The 14,445-nt window shown below is 34.1% G+C and overlaps 1 protein-coding gene across 1 annotated transcript; it reads right to left on the bottom strand.

Moving 5' to 3' along the window:
- Nucleotides 1-9,773: 9,773 nt before the first annotated feature.
- LOC129296598 (uncharacterized) lies at nt 9,774-12,432 on the bottom strand. The gene is made up of 3 exons (XM_054935182.1): nt 11,198-12,432; nt 10,884-11,076; nt 9,774-10,531 (listed from the first exon to the last, which is right to left on the bottom strand). Exons 1-3 carry the CDS (start codon nt 11,609-11,611, stop codon nt 9,975-9,977), a joined length of 1,164 nt encoding a protein of 387 aa, XP_054791157.1. The 5' UTR covers nt 11,612-12,432; the 3' UTR covers nt 9,774-9,974.
- Nucleotides 12,433-14,445: the final 2,013 nt, after the last annotated feature.

The following is a 14,445-nucleotide window of genomic DNA, read 5'->3' as shown; positions in this document are numbered from 1 at the left end:
TAGGCATGAACTCATTGGTGACATTAGCATTCATGCATGCACCGGAAGATTAATTACAGTATTTCTTCACAGTCAAACAAGGGAGACACAAGCCCCATAAAGATGGCTAAATGACCCGCGGGCTTAACATAACTCATAGTCATAAATTTGTCTCTCTCTCGCGGGTAATTTATTGGTCAATGACATGATAATTCATGTTGCCAGGCAATAAGTGACACAGAGGTCAAAGAGGAATTTAAATTTATCTTGTATGTGAAAGTGAAATTACGAAGACGGGTCCATAGAACATTGAATTACTTAGGAAAAATGACAATTAAGGACCCTCTTAAGTTATTAATGTCAATTGAAGATCATAAAATATTAAAATCTCAACTAAGGATCATGGTTTTTATTTGAAATTAAAAAAATGTGAATTATCTTATATGCCCCTTAGAAAAAAAAATAGCTAGATGAAGTTAATAAATTCCCCAATCACTTTTGTATATTCACAAATTATCTTAGAATGTTTTAAAAGTGAGCTTCTTTCGTGCTGAAAAATAATCTATTTTCAATTATAGTTTCTTGTTTTTCAATAGACATTAACAATATTAGTTCTAATGTCACTACAGCAATTTCAACAGTATTATCTCTTTATTTTTTAAGTGGTAGCTGTATGTATAAGCATGAAATTTGATAAATTATCGGGTTTATATTCTTAAGTGAAGTTAGTAAATTCTTAATTTATTTTTGTATATTCATAAGCTAAGTGACTTTGAAATATTTCAAAAGTGAGTTTCCTTTAGATTGAAAAATAATTTATTCCCAAATTTGGTTTCTTATTTTTCAACTGATATTAATAATATTCTCATATCACGATGGTGACTTGAGTATTGTTATGTATATTTTAGTATTTAATAGAGGATAATTTTATAAAATTATATATATTTTTAATTTCAAATAAGGTTCGCGGTCTTTAATTGAAGTTTTAATATTTTGTGATCTTTAATTGGAATCAATGACCTTAAGGCTCTTAATTATCATTTTCCCAATTACTTACAATTATTAATGCTAGCCTAGCCAGTCGCTGGCACTTATTGGGGCACGACTGAAGTGAATTCGGAAGTCAAATTTCTGTTTTATTTTGGTCTACTTGTTTCTTTCAATGTGTGAGCAATGAAACACCTTGTAGAGATGAGATTCAGATCGGTCAATACCAGACGCCTTAATACTCCTGAAAAAAAATAATAATAATAATAACTAAGGTCTTTCTTGGGAAGGGGGAGTCCCATTTTGGCAACATTCAAATTTCCAAGAGCAAAACCACAATACAACAATCGTTGATAAATACTCCTCTCCCATCTTATTTGTAAATTATTTTTAATACATTTTATTAATATGAAAAAAATTTTAAAATTTAAAATTTATTAATTCTATTTTAAAATTTAATAAATTCTCAACCTTGCTCCTGTTAAATATACATACTTCAATAACATATTTTTTCTCTCTAAAATTTAATGGAGGGTGAAAGAGATAATTTGTGATGAAAATTTAACAATATAACTTATAAATAAAATCAAAAAAAATTTCTTTCTCTATCTTATAAACAAGAACAAAGGGAATATTAGAGAAAACCTACAACTAGATGGGTAGGTAAGGAATTGAAAAAAAAATTTAATATTGCTAACATGTATCTTTTCATTGAAGATAATTTTATTTAAGAGACAATTAAATATATCTCAACATCTCAACGTAGACTTGAATTTGGTTCAAGATATATTGTGAAGAAAAAATTGCATAAGGTTTATTATTATTATTTGTTTGTAGAAAAATGGAAGACGTCGTGTTAATAGGAGAACATAATTCGGGTGGGGTTGCATTGTATTCTCTTTTTATATTTTTGGGCCCATTACTAGCCTAATCTAGTATTCTTGAGGCCCATGTTCAGAGGGCAAGCATGCTTGTTATTCTCAATGCCCATAACAAAATTGGGCAACCGAGAGGGATGTATCGGTTTGTGCCAAAAAAAAAAGTGAGATATTAATTATGAAAATAAAAAAAGTATTTTTTTATTATTTATAGATATTTTTTATTGAAATAATCATATCCAAAACATAGGCATACACTAAATATGAGTACTAAAAACAGAGAAATTGCAATCAATTTTACAATCCTTCCTTGTTTACCAAAAAAAAAAAAGTTAAATTGTGGTAGGAGAGGGGGGGGGGAGGTTTGAGTATAACCACACGAAATAAAGAAGCAAAAGCAACAACGGTGTAATCTTTAGATTAATGTATCTTTAAAAATAAATAAAGAAATAAAGGAAAGTGGGTTTGAAAGGGAAAGGGCGGCAACATGGCGTCAGCCGACTCATAGAGATGGATGAAGTCGCCGCGTAACTCTCGTGCCCTACCCTCTTTCCAATGCTCACCCTTTTTCCTTATCTATCTTTCCCTCCCTTTTTATTAAAAAAATATAACTATCTCGTTTTTTATATGAAAAAAATTAATAACATATACTTTAAAAATATAAAATATTTTTAATTAAATTTATCTTTAATAAAATAATTACTTATTTTAAAATTAATTATATCTTTTTATATTTATTTCTATTAAACATCCTACAATAAATATAAAGTTATTATTAATAGAGATACTTTTAAAAAAAAATATAATGATTATACTTCAAAAGATTAAAAATACTTTATATTTTTAAATATTTAATTTTTTAAAAAATACTTTATATTTATAAATGGAGGGAATACCTTGATACCTAACAGCTTTACTTGTGTCTCTATATATAGAAATCACATTCAAAAATTATTCAGGTGAATTATTTATAAATAATAATTAACAACAAGTCTTATTCGTAAAAAAGCACAGATCACATTTTTATTTTAATAACAATTTATCTTATATTGATCATTATTTGTGAATGACTTTTTGAAATTATATTTGAACGTGATTCTCTCTGTTATATGAAAATAAATTGTTTTTCTATGATTTATAAATGTATCACATGTACTATGATAAATTTCCTATTTTCTATTTATATGCTAGTTGGCCAAAATAGTTCTTTGGAAAAATTTACTATAAAGTCTCGCATAAACATTTCAATTACCCAAAGGTTCCATGAAATGAATAAACTAATTTGAAGTCCCTGTTGGGTAAATATGTTTTGTTGGATAATTACTAAATTGCCCTCTAGATCTTCTTTAATGACGTGATTAGAGGGAGTATCATTTATGATACGGTGACACGCACTCAACTAGTCAACTGTTGTCCGTTGCCACTTTGATTTGTTCGATAGCTGAGACGCTCGCGGGATATTAATCCTCCCAGTCTTTCAGAAAATATGCCACACATATAATCTCAGACACAAATGTATATTAAACTTGTAAGATACTCCATTTGGACGTTTTTTAAAAATAATTTTTTATTTAAAATACATGATACATTATAATAATCAAATTATTTTTTTAATTTTATTCATTCTTAATTAATATAAACGTATTTAATGTGGTTGTATTATTATTTAAAATTAAGAGTAAAAATTAAAATACCTCTCACTTTTTTATAATATCAAAAAAAAAAAAAACTTTTCTCAATATACTTGAAAGGGTTGAAAGTGTGTGTATATTTAATAGAAACTTAGAATCATATTAAAAGATATTTTTTTAATCCTATTTCTAAATCACTTCTAACAAGTTTTATCAGAATCAATAAAGACCTTAAATCTAATTAACATTATCTTAAAATTTAACAAGTTTTTATCTTTATTGCTGATAAATATTTTTAAATCTCATTATTATTATTTTTATTTAAAGTATTTAATGAGCATAAAAATATAAATATGAGCATTAAAAATTTACAAATGTCATGTAAATAGAATCAATTTTTTTATTTTTATCTCATAAATAAAATTATAGGAGTAATTAAATAACTCTGGACTTACATAAAGTAATTTTACATGTTAAATGTTTTCAACAGAGCCGAGCAAGTACGCCTAGTTAAAATCCAACGGATGAATTCACTGTTTAAAAGCTCGTAGCTTTTTTAAAAACACTAATTGACTGATTCAAAAGTAACAGTGAAGAATGAAGCAAGAGAGAGTGGTCCCTGTCTAGCATTATTATCTCAGCGGATCTTCCCCTGCCTCCCAATATTCAAAGTGTCATTATTACCACGGCACATACACGTATCGCATAATAACAACCTCCCTCCCATTTCTATAGTGTCCAGTGTTTTCAGAACCAGACCGGACATTGAACCGGAAAAGTCAACGGTTCACAGTTCGCATGGTTCAACCGGTTGGACCATTGGTCCAACCGGTGACGTAATAATTAAATTAAAAAAAAATTATATATGTATATAATAATTTAAATATAAGAAATACATATAAAATTGCTATTTAACTTAAAAAACTTAAATATTTTAAGTTTATTATGACTTAACAAGCTATATGATACACTATAATATCAAATGATTAAAAAAATTAGTCATTTTTTTAAAAAAATTTGATAAAAAATAAAAAAAAAATTTTTTTTGAACAGTCCGGTTTTTGAAAACCGGATCCGGTTCCCGGTCCGACCGCCGGTTCGAAACGGTTCAACCCGGCTCAACTCTGAAAACGATTTTTTCCTTTGAATCAGACCGAAAACCAGACCGGTCGACGGTCCGATCGGTCCGACCGGCCGGTCCGGTCCGATTTTCAAAACAGTGATAGTGTCCTCTTCACATTTCTTCCGCCAACATGATTTATTCTTTTCTTGTTCACTCCGTCACTGAAAATTACAAAACCTCTCCTTCTACGCACCTTCCCCTTGCCTTTTTTTTCCCCTGGTTCTAAGGCCTGTGTGGAACGGGACGGAGACACAAAAAAAAAAAGGTGAAACATAAACAAGAACAAGACGAAGGATGAGAACTGTGGCCCGTGAAAGTGAGAAAGAGAGTCCCATCAAAGTTTCAAAAGACAAACAACCATTGACTTGTGTTGCAAGCACCTTGCCCTTTGCCTTCTTTTAATTTCAAGGCTTCCCTCATAGGCTCATACCTCACACCTTTTCCCAAACCCTTATTCCATTCTCTTCACTTTTATTACCTACTCTTTCCGGGACATTGAAAACTACTTCACAGATTTTAAAAGAAATTAATTGAAATTTTAATTTATTTTATAAATATCGTACTTCTTTTTTCTCCAATCATGTCATAATAAAATAAGACATGTTAAGTGTTTTAACAGTGACATTGAAATTTCAATAAACAATTTTTTTAAAAAAAGACTAATGAATGTTACAGAAATATGGTTGAAAAAATTTATAAAAGTTAGTTAATACCATATGTTTTGAATCAAACAAGACTTATAAAAAAATGTTTTATATTATAGAGATAGGAGGGAGTTCATTAGTATTAACACATGATTCCTAAGAAATTTCCCTCTTGTTTAACCATATTCCCTCGCTTTTCACATATCTCCATCGATTTTCATGTGTTGGTGGAAGCCAAGGGTTGAAGATAAGATCACTTAAAGCTTAAAATCGCATGTTTTGTTTGGGCACGACACAGAGTTTTACCAGTATAGAACTCTCAGGCACGTTATTCCTCCCCTGGGCTCGTCTTTTCATTCCTCAGATCTCCATGCAAATCAACATGCTTAAAGCTTAAAGTGGATCCTGACCAAAAAAAAAAAGCTTAAAGTGGATTCATCGTTTGTATTTTAATTCCTTGACTCTTCCCATCTTAATCATATTTTTCGTTCGTAAATTGATGATACTTTTTTCATTTACAAATCTTCATCGTTCTCATAACGTACGGATTGGCACTCAAAATTATAAATATAATTTTAACTATTCGAACGAGTATTTTTCGTGTTAAAAACCATCATTGCATTAATCCTATATATATATATTGACTACACCATGAGGGATGAGGCAATTTACATTACTTCAGTAGAATAATACGACAAACACAGGCTTTAAAAAGGTTTAGAAATAAATATTATTGAATAATTATGATAAACTGAAATAAAAATAATGCTCTATATAAAGCGTTTCCAGACTCTTATTAAATGTAGACTTGTTTGAGTAATTTGATATTCAAACCACAACATTCAATTTGGTTAATTAATTAGTGTAAATGATCACTTTAAAGCGAAAGCAATATTTGGATAAAAGGAGAGCAGAATATTTAGTCTTTGATGATTGACAAAATTGGGACAAAACATATCTTTTAGCCAGAAAAGGTAAGTAGGGTTTTTACTTAATGGTTAGCCATATCAATTGTTGGATAAAAAACCGTGTTAAACGACAACTAAATAATGTCGAATATCTCATAAATTCCGAGTGTTGAATATCTGTAAAGAAATGCGCTGTAGAGTCTGCAAGATTTATGCGTGGAAGCTGAGTCCCTTAGGAAATTTAAACTCTAGTTAAGGCGTGCAAGATACAACTTAATGAGCAATTAAGTAAGAAATACCATACTTGACAAAAGATTAGCTATTTGGATAGCACTGGTTTGAGCAATGACTTTGTCTGTTTTGTAAATGGATTTCTAAATCCTTGTCAACAGTTTGCTTGCGTAAAAAACAGGTGACAAAAAGTGGGGGAAAAAAACTACTGTTAATTGGTCGTTCTCAGTAATATCTCAACTAGCTATATATTACAAGGAAAAGGAAAAAGGGGAATAAATAAACAAACGAAAATGAAGTCATTTGTTCATCGGTTTACGTTTTGCCAAATTTGGCGATGAGGTGACGCTATTATAAGTAAACGATGCTTAAATCCGGTGGCGATGCTTCCCATCACAACTTGCACATGCAATGATTGTTTTAAACTTTGAAGTGCGATTTAGTAGTTAGTTATATATATAACTCCAGTATATATACATAGTATATTATTTGTAACAAAATATAGAATATTTTTTACTCGTTAATAGTATTAAAAATCTTACTAATATTAAAAAGTAATATTAACTAACTACTTTAAGCTATTTTTTTTATTTTTATAGAGTAATTAAGAATATCGTATGTTTTCAACCAAAATGAAGACTATATAATAAGATGACACTTCGGTATGTTTTAATGTAAAGATGTGAGAGAAATTAGCATTACTGAGATTCATCCAAGATCAATTAGGATTTTAATATATAATAAAATTGTCCTCTCTGTGAATTACAAAAAATATCCCATCGTTGTCGGGAGTCGGGACTCATTAATAGTAGTTTTTTCAAAGATTTTTTTTTTTTAAATAATGATTACGCAAACACGAACTCAAACTCGATCCTTTGTATATTGAATCTGATCATAGCTCATTTCAATAGAATTAACTCCTATCGAAATTACTATTGCCCCTCGTTTTTAAGCGAACAGACGACCGTGATAAAAGGGTTACATAGTGGCAATCACAAACACATAATCTTGCGAATCGTAGTTTTTAATAAAGTCAATAAAGTTACAGTAAAATCTAAATTTAGGTTGATCTGTTTCTCAAATATATCAGTGAGGAGTGTCTGGGGGCGAGTGCCTGCTCTGTATACAGCAGTTAGTTCATGCTTTTGTCATTTTCCTCACATTGAAATAAAACATTACTAATTCAATTATTTTATTTTATTTTTACTTGACATATCTTAAATAAAATATTTTAAATTTTGTCGCTGCTCAAACGATACAATGTTGACGTAAAAAGAAAAAAAAAAACTAAATTATTACTCCTTCGGAACTTCATTATAAGACATCGTTTGAAGCTGACATTAGCTAATTTTTATAAGTGTTGTTTTAATTATATCTTTATTTTATTTATTATTTTTTTAAAAAATGATGTACTGAAATTTTAAATGTAGTTATCATCATTAAGGTTATATAATATATTTAATAAAAGTGTAGTTGAAAAGATATACGATTCTTTAAAAGATTAAAATTTTACCTAATTTTTTTCTATAATCATGAAGTAGTTATATATGCTCTGCATTATGACTCACAGGAGTATACAACTACTCTCTTCATCATAAATTATAAAAGTTTTAAATGTATTGTATTATCCCAAAATATAATATAATTTAAAAATTTTTATGAATGATATTTTTTAATATTATCTTTTAAATATAAAAACAATTAAAATTATTATAATGTAATGATTAAGTGTGTAGATTTAAAATTATATTAAATAAATATTATTTTAAAAAGTTTATAATTTTTTTAAAAAAATAAGTTTGTAAAATATTGTTCACAAGCTTTATTATTTATTAATATATGTAATTTTAAAATAAAATATTTTATTAAATAAAAATAAATATAAAAATATAATATTAATTTAGAGATAAATAATTATTGTAGGGAGATGCAAAATTTAATTAAAAATGTGAATAACAAAAAAAAAGTAGGGTTAAATTAAGTGGGTAAGATGTCAGCATCCTGAAGTAAATTATAGTTCCGAGAGGAATATCACCAGAGAATATCACCCCCAACAAACTCTATTATTACTTCTCTGACCCCTTTCAGAATGCTTCCTTTTTTCTGATGGAAAAAAATAATTAATCAGTTAATGAATAGTAACTCCTACTGATATCAATATGGTAACTGGACAGACCCTCGTGAACGGTGCCTTCTGCCAATCTCTTCTTTACCGTCAGAGTTTCCACAGATATCTCACAGTTCAATTTCTTTCCACACTCAAAAGTACTGCGACCATATTTTATGGATTCATTAAACATGGATTATTAAATAGAATGAGGTCAGGGGCACTGGGACTAAAAAATAAAAAATAAAAATGGACAGCGACAGAATGCTAAAAAAATTAAATACTAACGACGAAGGCACAGAATTGAGTGCAACTGAATGACTTTAAAAATAAAATAAAACCAGACTAGAATAATGGATGAAAAAGAGATGTGCAATTTCCAACATGCTATGTGGGATTTGTGGACTTGGGGCTAGGCGAGGAAACGACAAAACATGGTTTACATCAGCACACGCACCCCACTCTGTTTGTTTGAAACTGAGGAAAAGATCAGGCGGATAAAACCAAGATCCAAGGGTCGAAATTTAGTAACTGTAGTTCTCACAGCCTCTCATAGAGCATCGGTTTTTTCTCACCAGCCAAAAACTAAGAGCGTAGGGGTGGGTACCATCATCACATAGTGTTTCGACTGAAACGTCGACGGAAATCTCAATTCTCTATTGCCATAATCATGACAACAATAATGATGCGACGGGAGAAGAAATGTTAAGACTTGATCAGGAGATTGCGCTGCTCTCTTTCTTTTCTTTTCTTTTTTTTTTTTTTTTTGATATGATGATCGCTTGAGCGTATAAAGCAAGACAACTGTCACAGTGATCATTTGAAAAAGAAGAGAGACCCTGTCGTGTTGTAGGAGTAGGACGGTGTTTGAGATGTGGGGAATAAATACGAGATTAGTGGTAGAAGCGACCTGCCAAATTGGTATCTAAAATATTAGATATGCACCGTCACGCAAACAACGAATAATGCTCGTTAATTGCTAATTGTTACTTACACTTGTATCGTATGCTACTAATTTTTAGAGATGCAGTTTTGTGATCTAATACTGCACTGCATCTAGATTCTGGGCAAGGGAAGCCATTGTTACGAATTTTAAAACAGCATTGCTCACCTTTCTTTCCGATCTTTATTTGTCAACTCAATTTTCCTTCTTCTTGAAGAAAAAAATAACAGTAAATCAAGCAAGACCATAAGCCTACGCTATGGACTATATTTGTCTTTAACATATAATTTAAGCCAGGAACTCAGCAAAACCCGTAGTTATAGCTGTAAGCAAAGAATCGAATTATGGGTTTTGCTAATCATATGTCAAGTTTTATTTAATTCATTCATATCAGTAAAGTAAATTCATCCCTTTACATAAAAAAGAGAAGGGATAGAACTGTTACATCTATATCATTTTGAGCTCTCATCTTGGCAAAAAGACGCCGAGAAAAGCCAAAAAAAAAAAAAAAAAAACAAAAACAAAACTTCATGGTTCATGGTTCTAAGGGTTATCCAAGACTGCTGCCAAGCCAGTGACGATCTTAGCCCCTGACTGGATGCTCTTGGGCTTCAGCGCCGGAGGTTTCCAAGCTGTCTCTGCCGTGGCCTTATCGTCTTTCCCAGAACCCTCAGACAAAGAAAACACGGAACCACAACACTCCTCATCATCAGCAGATTTTCCTTCCCTGTTACTCTGCCCAAACTCGCTGCTTCCAATTAAAGGTGGATGCTTTTCCGATGTTTCCTTCATTTCGTGCGACTCAAGCTTAGTGGGTGTGGTTCGCGTGTAAGGAGAGAGCCATTTTGCTTTAACGTATTCGGCTTTCCTCCATGGCGGGATGTGCATGCCCTTCTTCTTCAGACTCTGTTTGGCGGCCTCCGATACGATTCCTATTATGCTCTGCAACCGATCGGACTTGCCCACGTAAATGCAGGGCAGAGTGTGAAGAATCGTCTTGTACGTCTTCGTTGATCGAGCAATTTCAAATTCTGATCTGAAATCAATGTCTATAAGCACCCGCTCGCCCTCGACGATTACATCAATGTATTCATATTCACCTGTAGGATAATATGATATTCAGTAGAATTCTATAAGCTATGTGAAAGACAATTTGTTATTCATTTCACTGAATTTCTTCAATGAACAAGCTGTTTAAAACGCGACTCGTTCCTGGTGAATACCGGAGATTTATGTCACAGTCTCAATCTCAGGATCAAATGATACCCAAGACCAAGAGAAACACTTTTCCCGTCTGAATCGAACTTTCTCCAGTATTAGGTTAACATTCTCCTCCCACCCACCCAAAAATACAAAAGAAAAGAAAAGCAGAATTCGAGTTTCCCGGTAATCAAACACAGCTAAAAATTTTCCAAATTGAAAACGATGACTAGTACTGAAGTGAGAGAGTACCGGCAGGACAGAAGGGAGAATTTTCCCAGCGAGATTTGCAGATTGACGCGTCATATCCGATAGCCAACAACCCATCAATTACAAGCTTTCGGCAAAAATCGTCTTTACGCTTGCAAATCTTATTCTTCTCGACTATCTTAGCAGTGTCCGCTAGCAAATTCCTTTCACACACACTTGCACAAGCCACCAGACCCTATCCAAATTAAATAAGGAAAGCCATTTAAAAATAAAAAAAATTGTTCACAAACATAAACGGTCTCTTTCTTAAAACAAGAAACCAGGTTCTAAATTTAATCTCTAAAGAAACTCGTTACCTTCAGAATTTCAACCGCTTCTGCAGTCAAAGAATAGTTGGAGTCACCAAAACCACCGAATACGTCGGATTCATCGTCAGAGCTGTCATCACCGTTTCCATGGAAGCAGTTGCAGCGGTTTCGTCCACACCTGACGAGAGAGGATTGCTTCTCTTGATTTTCCTCGATGAAATTCTGCACCATCTTCGCCAAACACACCGAACTCGGTTCAAAATCATTGGAATCGTTTAGCACATCTTTAGCCGAATGCAGCTCCTCGCCGCCGACCTTTTCTGCCGCAGAATTTCTCAGAACACCGTGGAACTGGCGCTCAAAGAGTCTCTTCAATCGCGATTTGACGATGGGCTTAGCCTGCTCAGGCCTAGTCCCCTCTGCATGTATCTGAGGATCGATCGGCTGAATTTTCATTGGCATGACTCGAGAGTCTTAGAGTCTCTGAATTCCACTATTCCATTTGCAAACCCCGAACTGAATTTTCAATTACTCGGGAGTCAAATTACACAACTACCAAAAGCTAATCGAATCTCTCAAACACAGTAAAACTACCTCGATTCTCCGCATACTAGTTCAAAATTTTAGGACGAAGAGCTAAACCAAATCATTCACAGAAAATCAACAGGAACCAAAAAAAAAAAAAAATCAATGCACCGCATAGGCAACTCGGGACGCACAAACTAGAACAGTTCCCTTTTAACTTCTCCGATTATTATATAGTTTTAATAGACCTCGGTTTTGCAGGAGATGGCTCGGAATAACTTGAAAACTCTGCCAAGTAAAGTCGCTTTTGCTTAGTTCTTCTACCAAACACGGCAAGAACTCCGAAATAAGCGACGGCATTAAGTCAGGCGAATCCTCAGAAAATCAGGGGAAAAAGCGACGTGAAGGTCCTCCATTTCCGCGAACTCGCCAAAGGTAACGTCCGACGAGTCACCGGACATGGAAACGTGAGCGTCAGTTTTGTCCGGGTGCGGGGATGCTTGTTTGCAAGGCGAAGATAAGGAACCGATCAGCGGGCGTGGAGTATTTGAAGGGAACGAACAGGCGAAGAGTGGGAAAAGCATGAGCAGGCGAAGTGGCCACGGGTGAATCCTACGTGGCAGATTCCAAGACCCAGGGTATGGTAGTACGTGTCGATAGCAGGTGGCGCCACAAAGGCTGTGAGTTGTGACCTGCAATATAGATAACCGAAACTGCCCCTGTCGTACAGGAACACCTGAGGCGTGGGTGATGCGGACGACTTGGGGGGTTCACGATGGGGGCATGGGCTGGAAAGAACAAAAATGGCACGCCCTTTTTGGGGGTTTTAAGCCCGAGGTGTGGTTCGTGTGACTAGAATGCCCCGGTCGTTAGGGAAGAGGAATCCGGAAGCAGGAGGGCAAATGGGTCAAGTTGCAGCGTCCAGAGCGGGAAGATAACGTGCAATGCACAGTCTAGTTACATTGGAAATGATGGGGGTGTTTGAAGACGGAAGAGAAGAAACGGTGGTTAGATAAGGGGCTGGTTAGACGAAAATGCCCCTGGGGACACAGGACATCGTCCGGTTGGTTGGTTCAGTGTCTTTGTCATGTCTAACAGTTTAAGAATCTTGCGGAATGATGTTGGGGAGGTTGAAAAATTGATACACCTTGAAGTGAAAGTTGCATGAGGAGGGGAAGGGGGTTGTCACGATTGTAAATAGGGTGAAAGGAGGAGGATAAAAATGGAAATGAGATAAGTGGTGGTGGGGCCACGCAGATATGGGATAAGTGCGGGTAGGGGAGGGGATGGCAGGGGCTTTCGCACTTGTAGTTGGCAGTTTGCAAAGTGGATATTGTGTGAAATTTTGGGTACCGAACCGGAGGTGGGGTCCCTGCTACTCGAGAGCGCGGAGCTATTCTTGGAAACTAATCCACTTCGCTTTTCCCAAAGTAGTTCTTTTTCCGATTTATGAAAATTAAGGGAGGAAACGTTCAAAACTATTGCCCGTTCAGTTTTGCCCTTTGAGCCTCCCTCAAACTCAGATCATGCGATGGTGCCACGAGTGTCGAGTGCCAACCAAATACCTTGTCCTCGCCCGTTCGATTACTTGGTTCGGGAGGTTGGAAAAAAAAAAAAAATGCTCCCCCCGATATGGGCCCTGCTCCAACGTCCTGTCTTTCAGTTTGATGGGGTGACCCAGAGTCATCGTCTCGGGGTCGCACATCCGTGAGCAGTGATATTACTTTTTTAAACCAGAATTTAACTGGAAAAAAAATACAAAACTAGAGGATGAAGGTATAAATGTGATTATCCATATTTTTCACTCGATTTATTTATTATAAATTAATATAGAATATGATATTTATGATGATTTTCCCCCCAAAAAAGATAAAGTAATGCAATTTATATAACGTGAAGGTAAACTAGAAGACATATTTACTGGTGTAGTATAAGGTGTAAAGTATAGTGTGAGCGGAAGAAAATAGGGAGGATTAGGACGCAGGGAGAAAGGCAGTGAGGCTTGGGAGAGGTTGATGGGGGTGAATAAAGGAGAGGGCCCCACGGGGGGCAGTCGTATTGGAGGAGGAGCCCACGGCAAAGAATGTGAGGCCCAAAACAAATAATCGAGGCCCATGCTTATGGTCCAATTCTCTCCACACACAAACGTAGGTCGCCAAGTCCTGACAAAAACAGCGCACGCGGTCGTTCATTCATGTCGCCTCCATGAGTCTATCTTGTCTGACCCACAGTTGAAGAAAGATACTATTGAATGAAAATATATGGCAAAATCGAATTAGCCATTGAAATGGTAGTTGTAGCATTACATCTTTCTGGTCCATCCTTTGCTTCTTCCAATTATAGGGGTCTTTATCCTCAACCTCACGCAGTCACGCTCCCTTACATGACCACGCCAATATGCCCATCAACTCACTCTTCTTTACTTTTACAGATGCTCGTGTTAACAGTTCAAATGGCAAAAAAATTAAAAAAAAATAAATAGTACGATCACAGTGCCCACTCGCAGTTGATAATTATTACTTGTTAATTTTAATACCTCTTGACCTCTATTGCTTTTAATGGGCCTTCTTCTCTGTTGACTTATTGATGGGTCCGGATCTTCTCATAATTCTCTCCTTTTTTTCTCCCTTCTCATCTCACCTAGATCGAATGGTCCAAATTTAATTATTTTTTTACCAAAAAATTTAATTGTTTTATGAAATAATTATTATATGAAAAAATAAATTCAAAAAGTTAAAAGTTTAACATGCACAGTTCATATATCATTGTTA

Source organism: Prosopis cineraria, unplaced genomic scaffold (genome assembly GCF_029017545.1).
Source record: "Prosopis cineraria cultivar Desert tree isolate PC_DT_omini unplaced genomic scaffold, ASM2901754v1 PC363, whole genome shotgun sequence".
In the NCBI taxonomy this organism is placed as follows: domain Eukaryota; kingdom Viridiplantae; phylum Streptophyta; class Magnoliopsida; order Fabales; family Fabaceae; genus Prosopis; species Prosopis cineraria.
This window is presented reverse-complemented; position numbering and strand designations above follow the sequence as displayed.

Coding starts and splice junctions, on each gene's coding strand:
- LOC129296598 (XM_054935182.1), bottom strand. CDS start 11,611: ATGCCAATGAAAATTCAGCCGATCGATCCTCAGATACATGCAGAGGGG. Junction 11,077..11,197: donor AAGCGGTTGAAATTCTGAAG/GTAACGAGTTTC, acceptor TAATTTGGATAG/GGTCTGGTGGCTTGTGCAAG. Junction 10,532..10,883: donor TTCTCCCTTCTGTCCTGCCG/GTACTCTCTCAC, acceptor ATTATCCTACAG/GTGAATATGAATACATTGAT.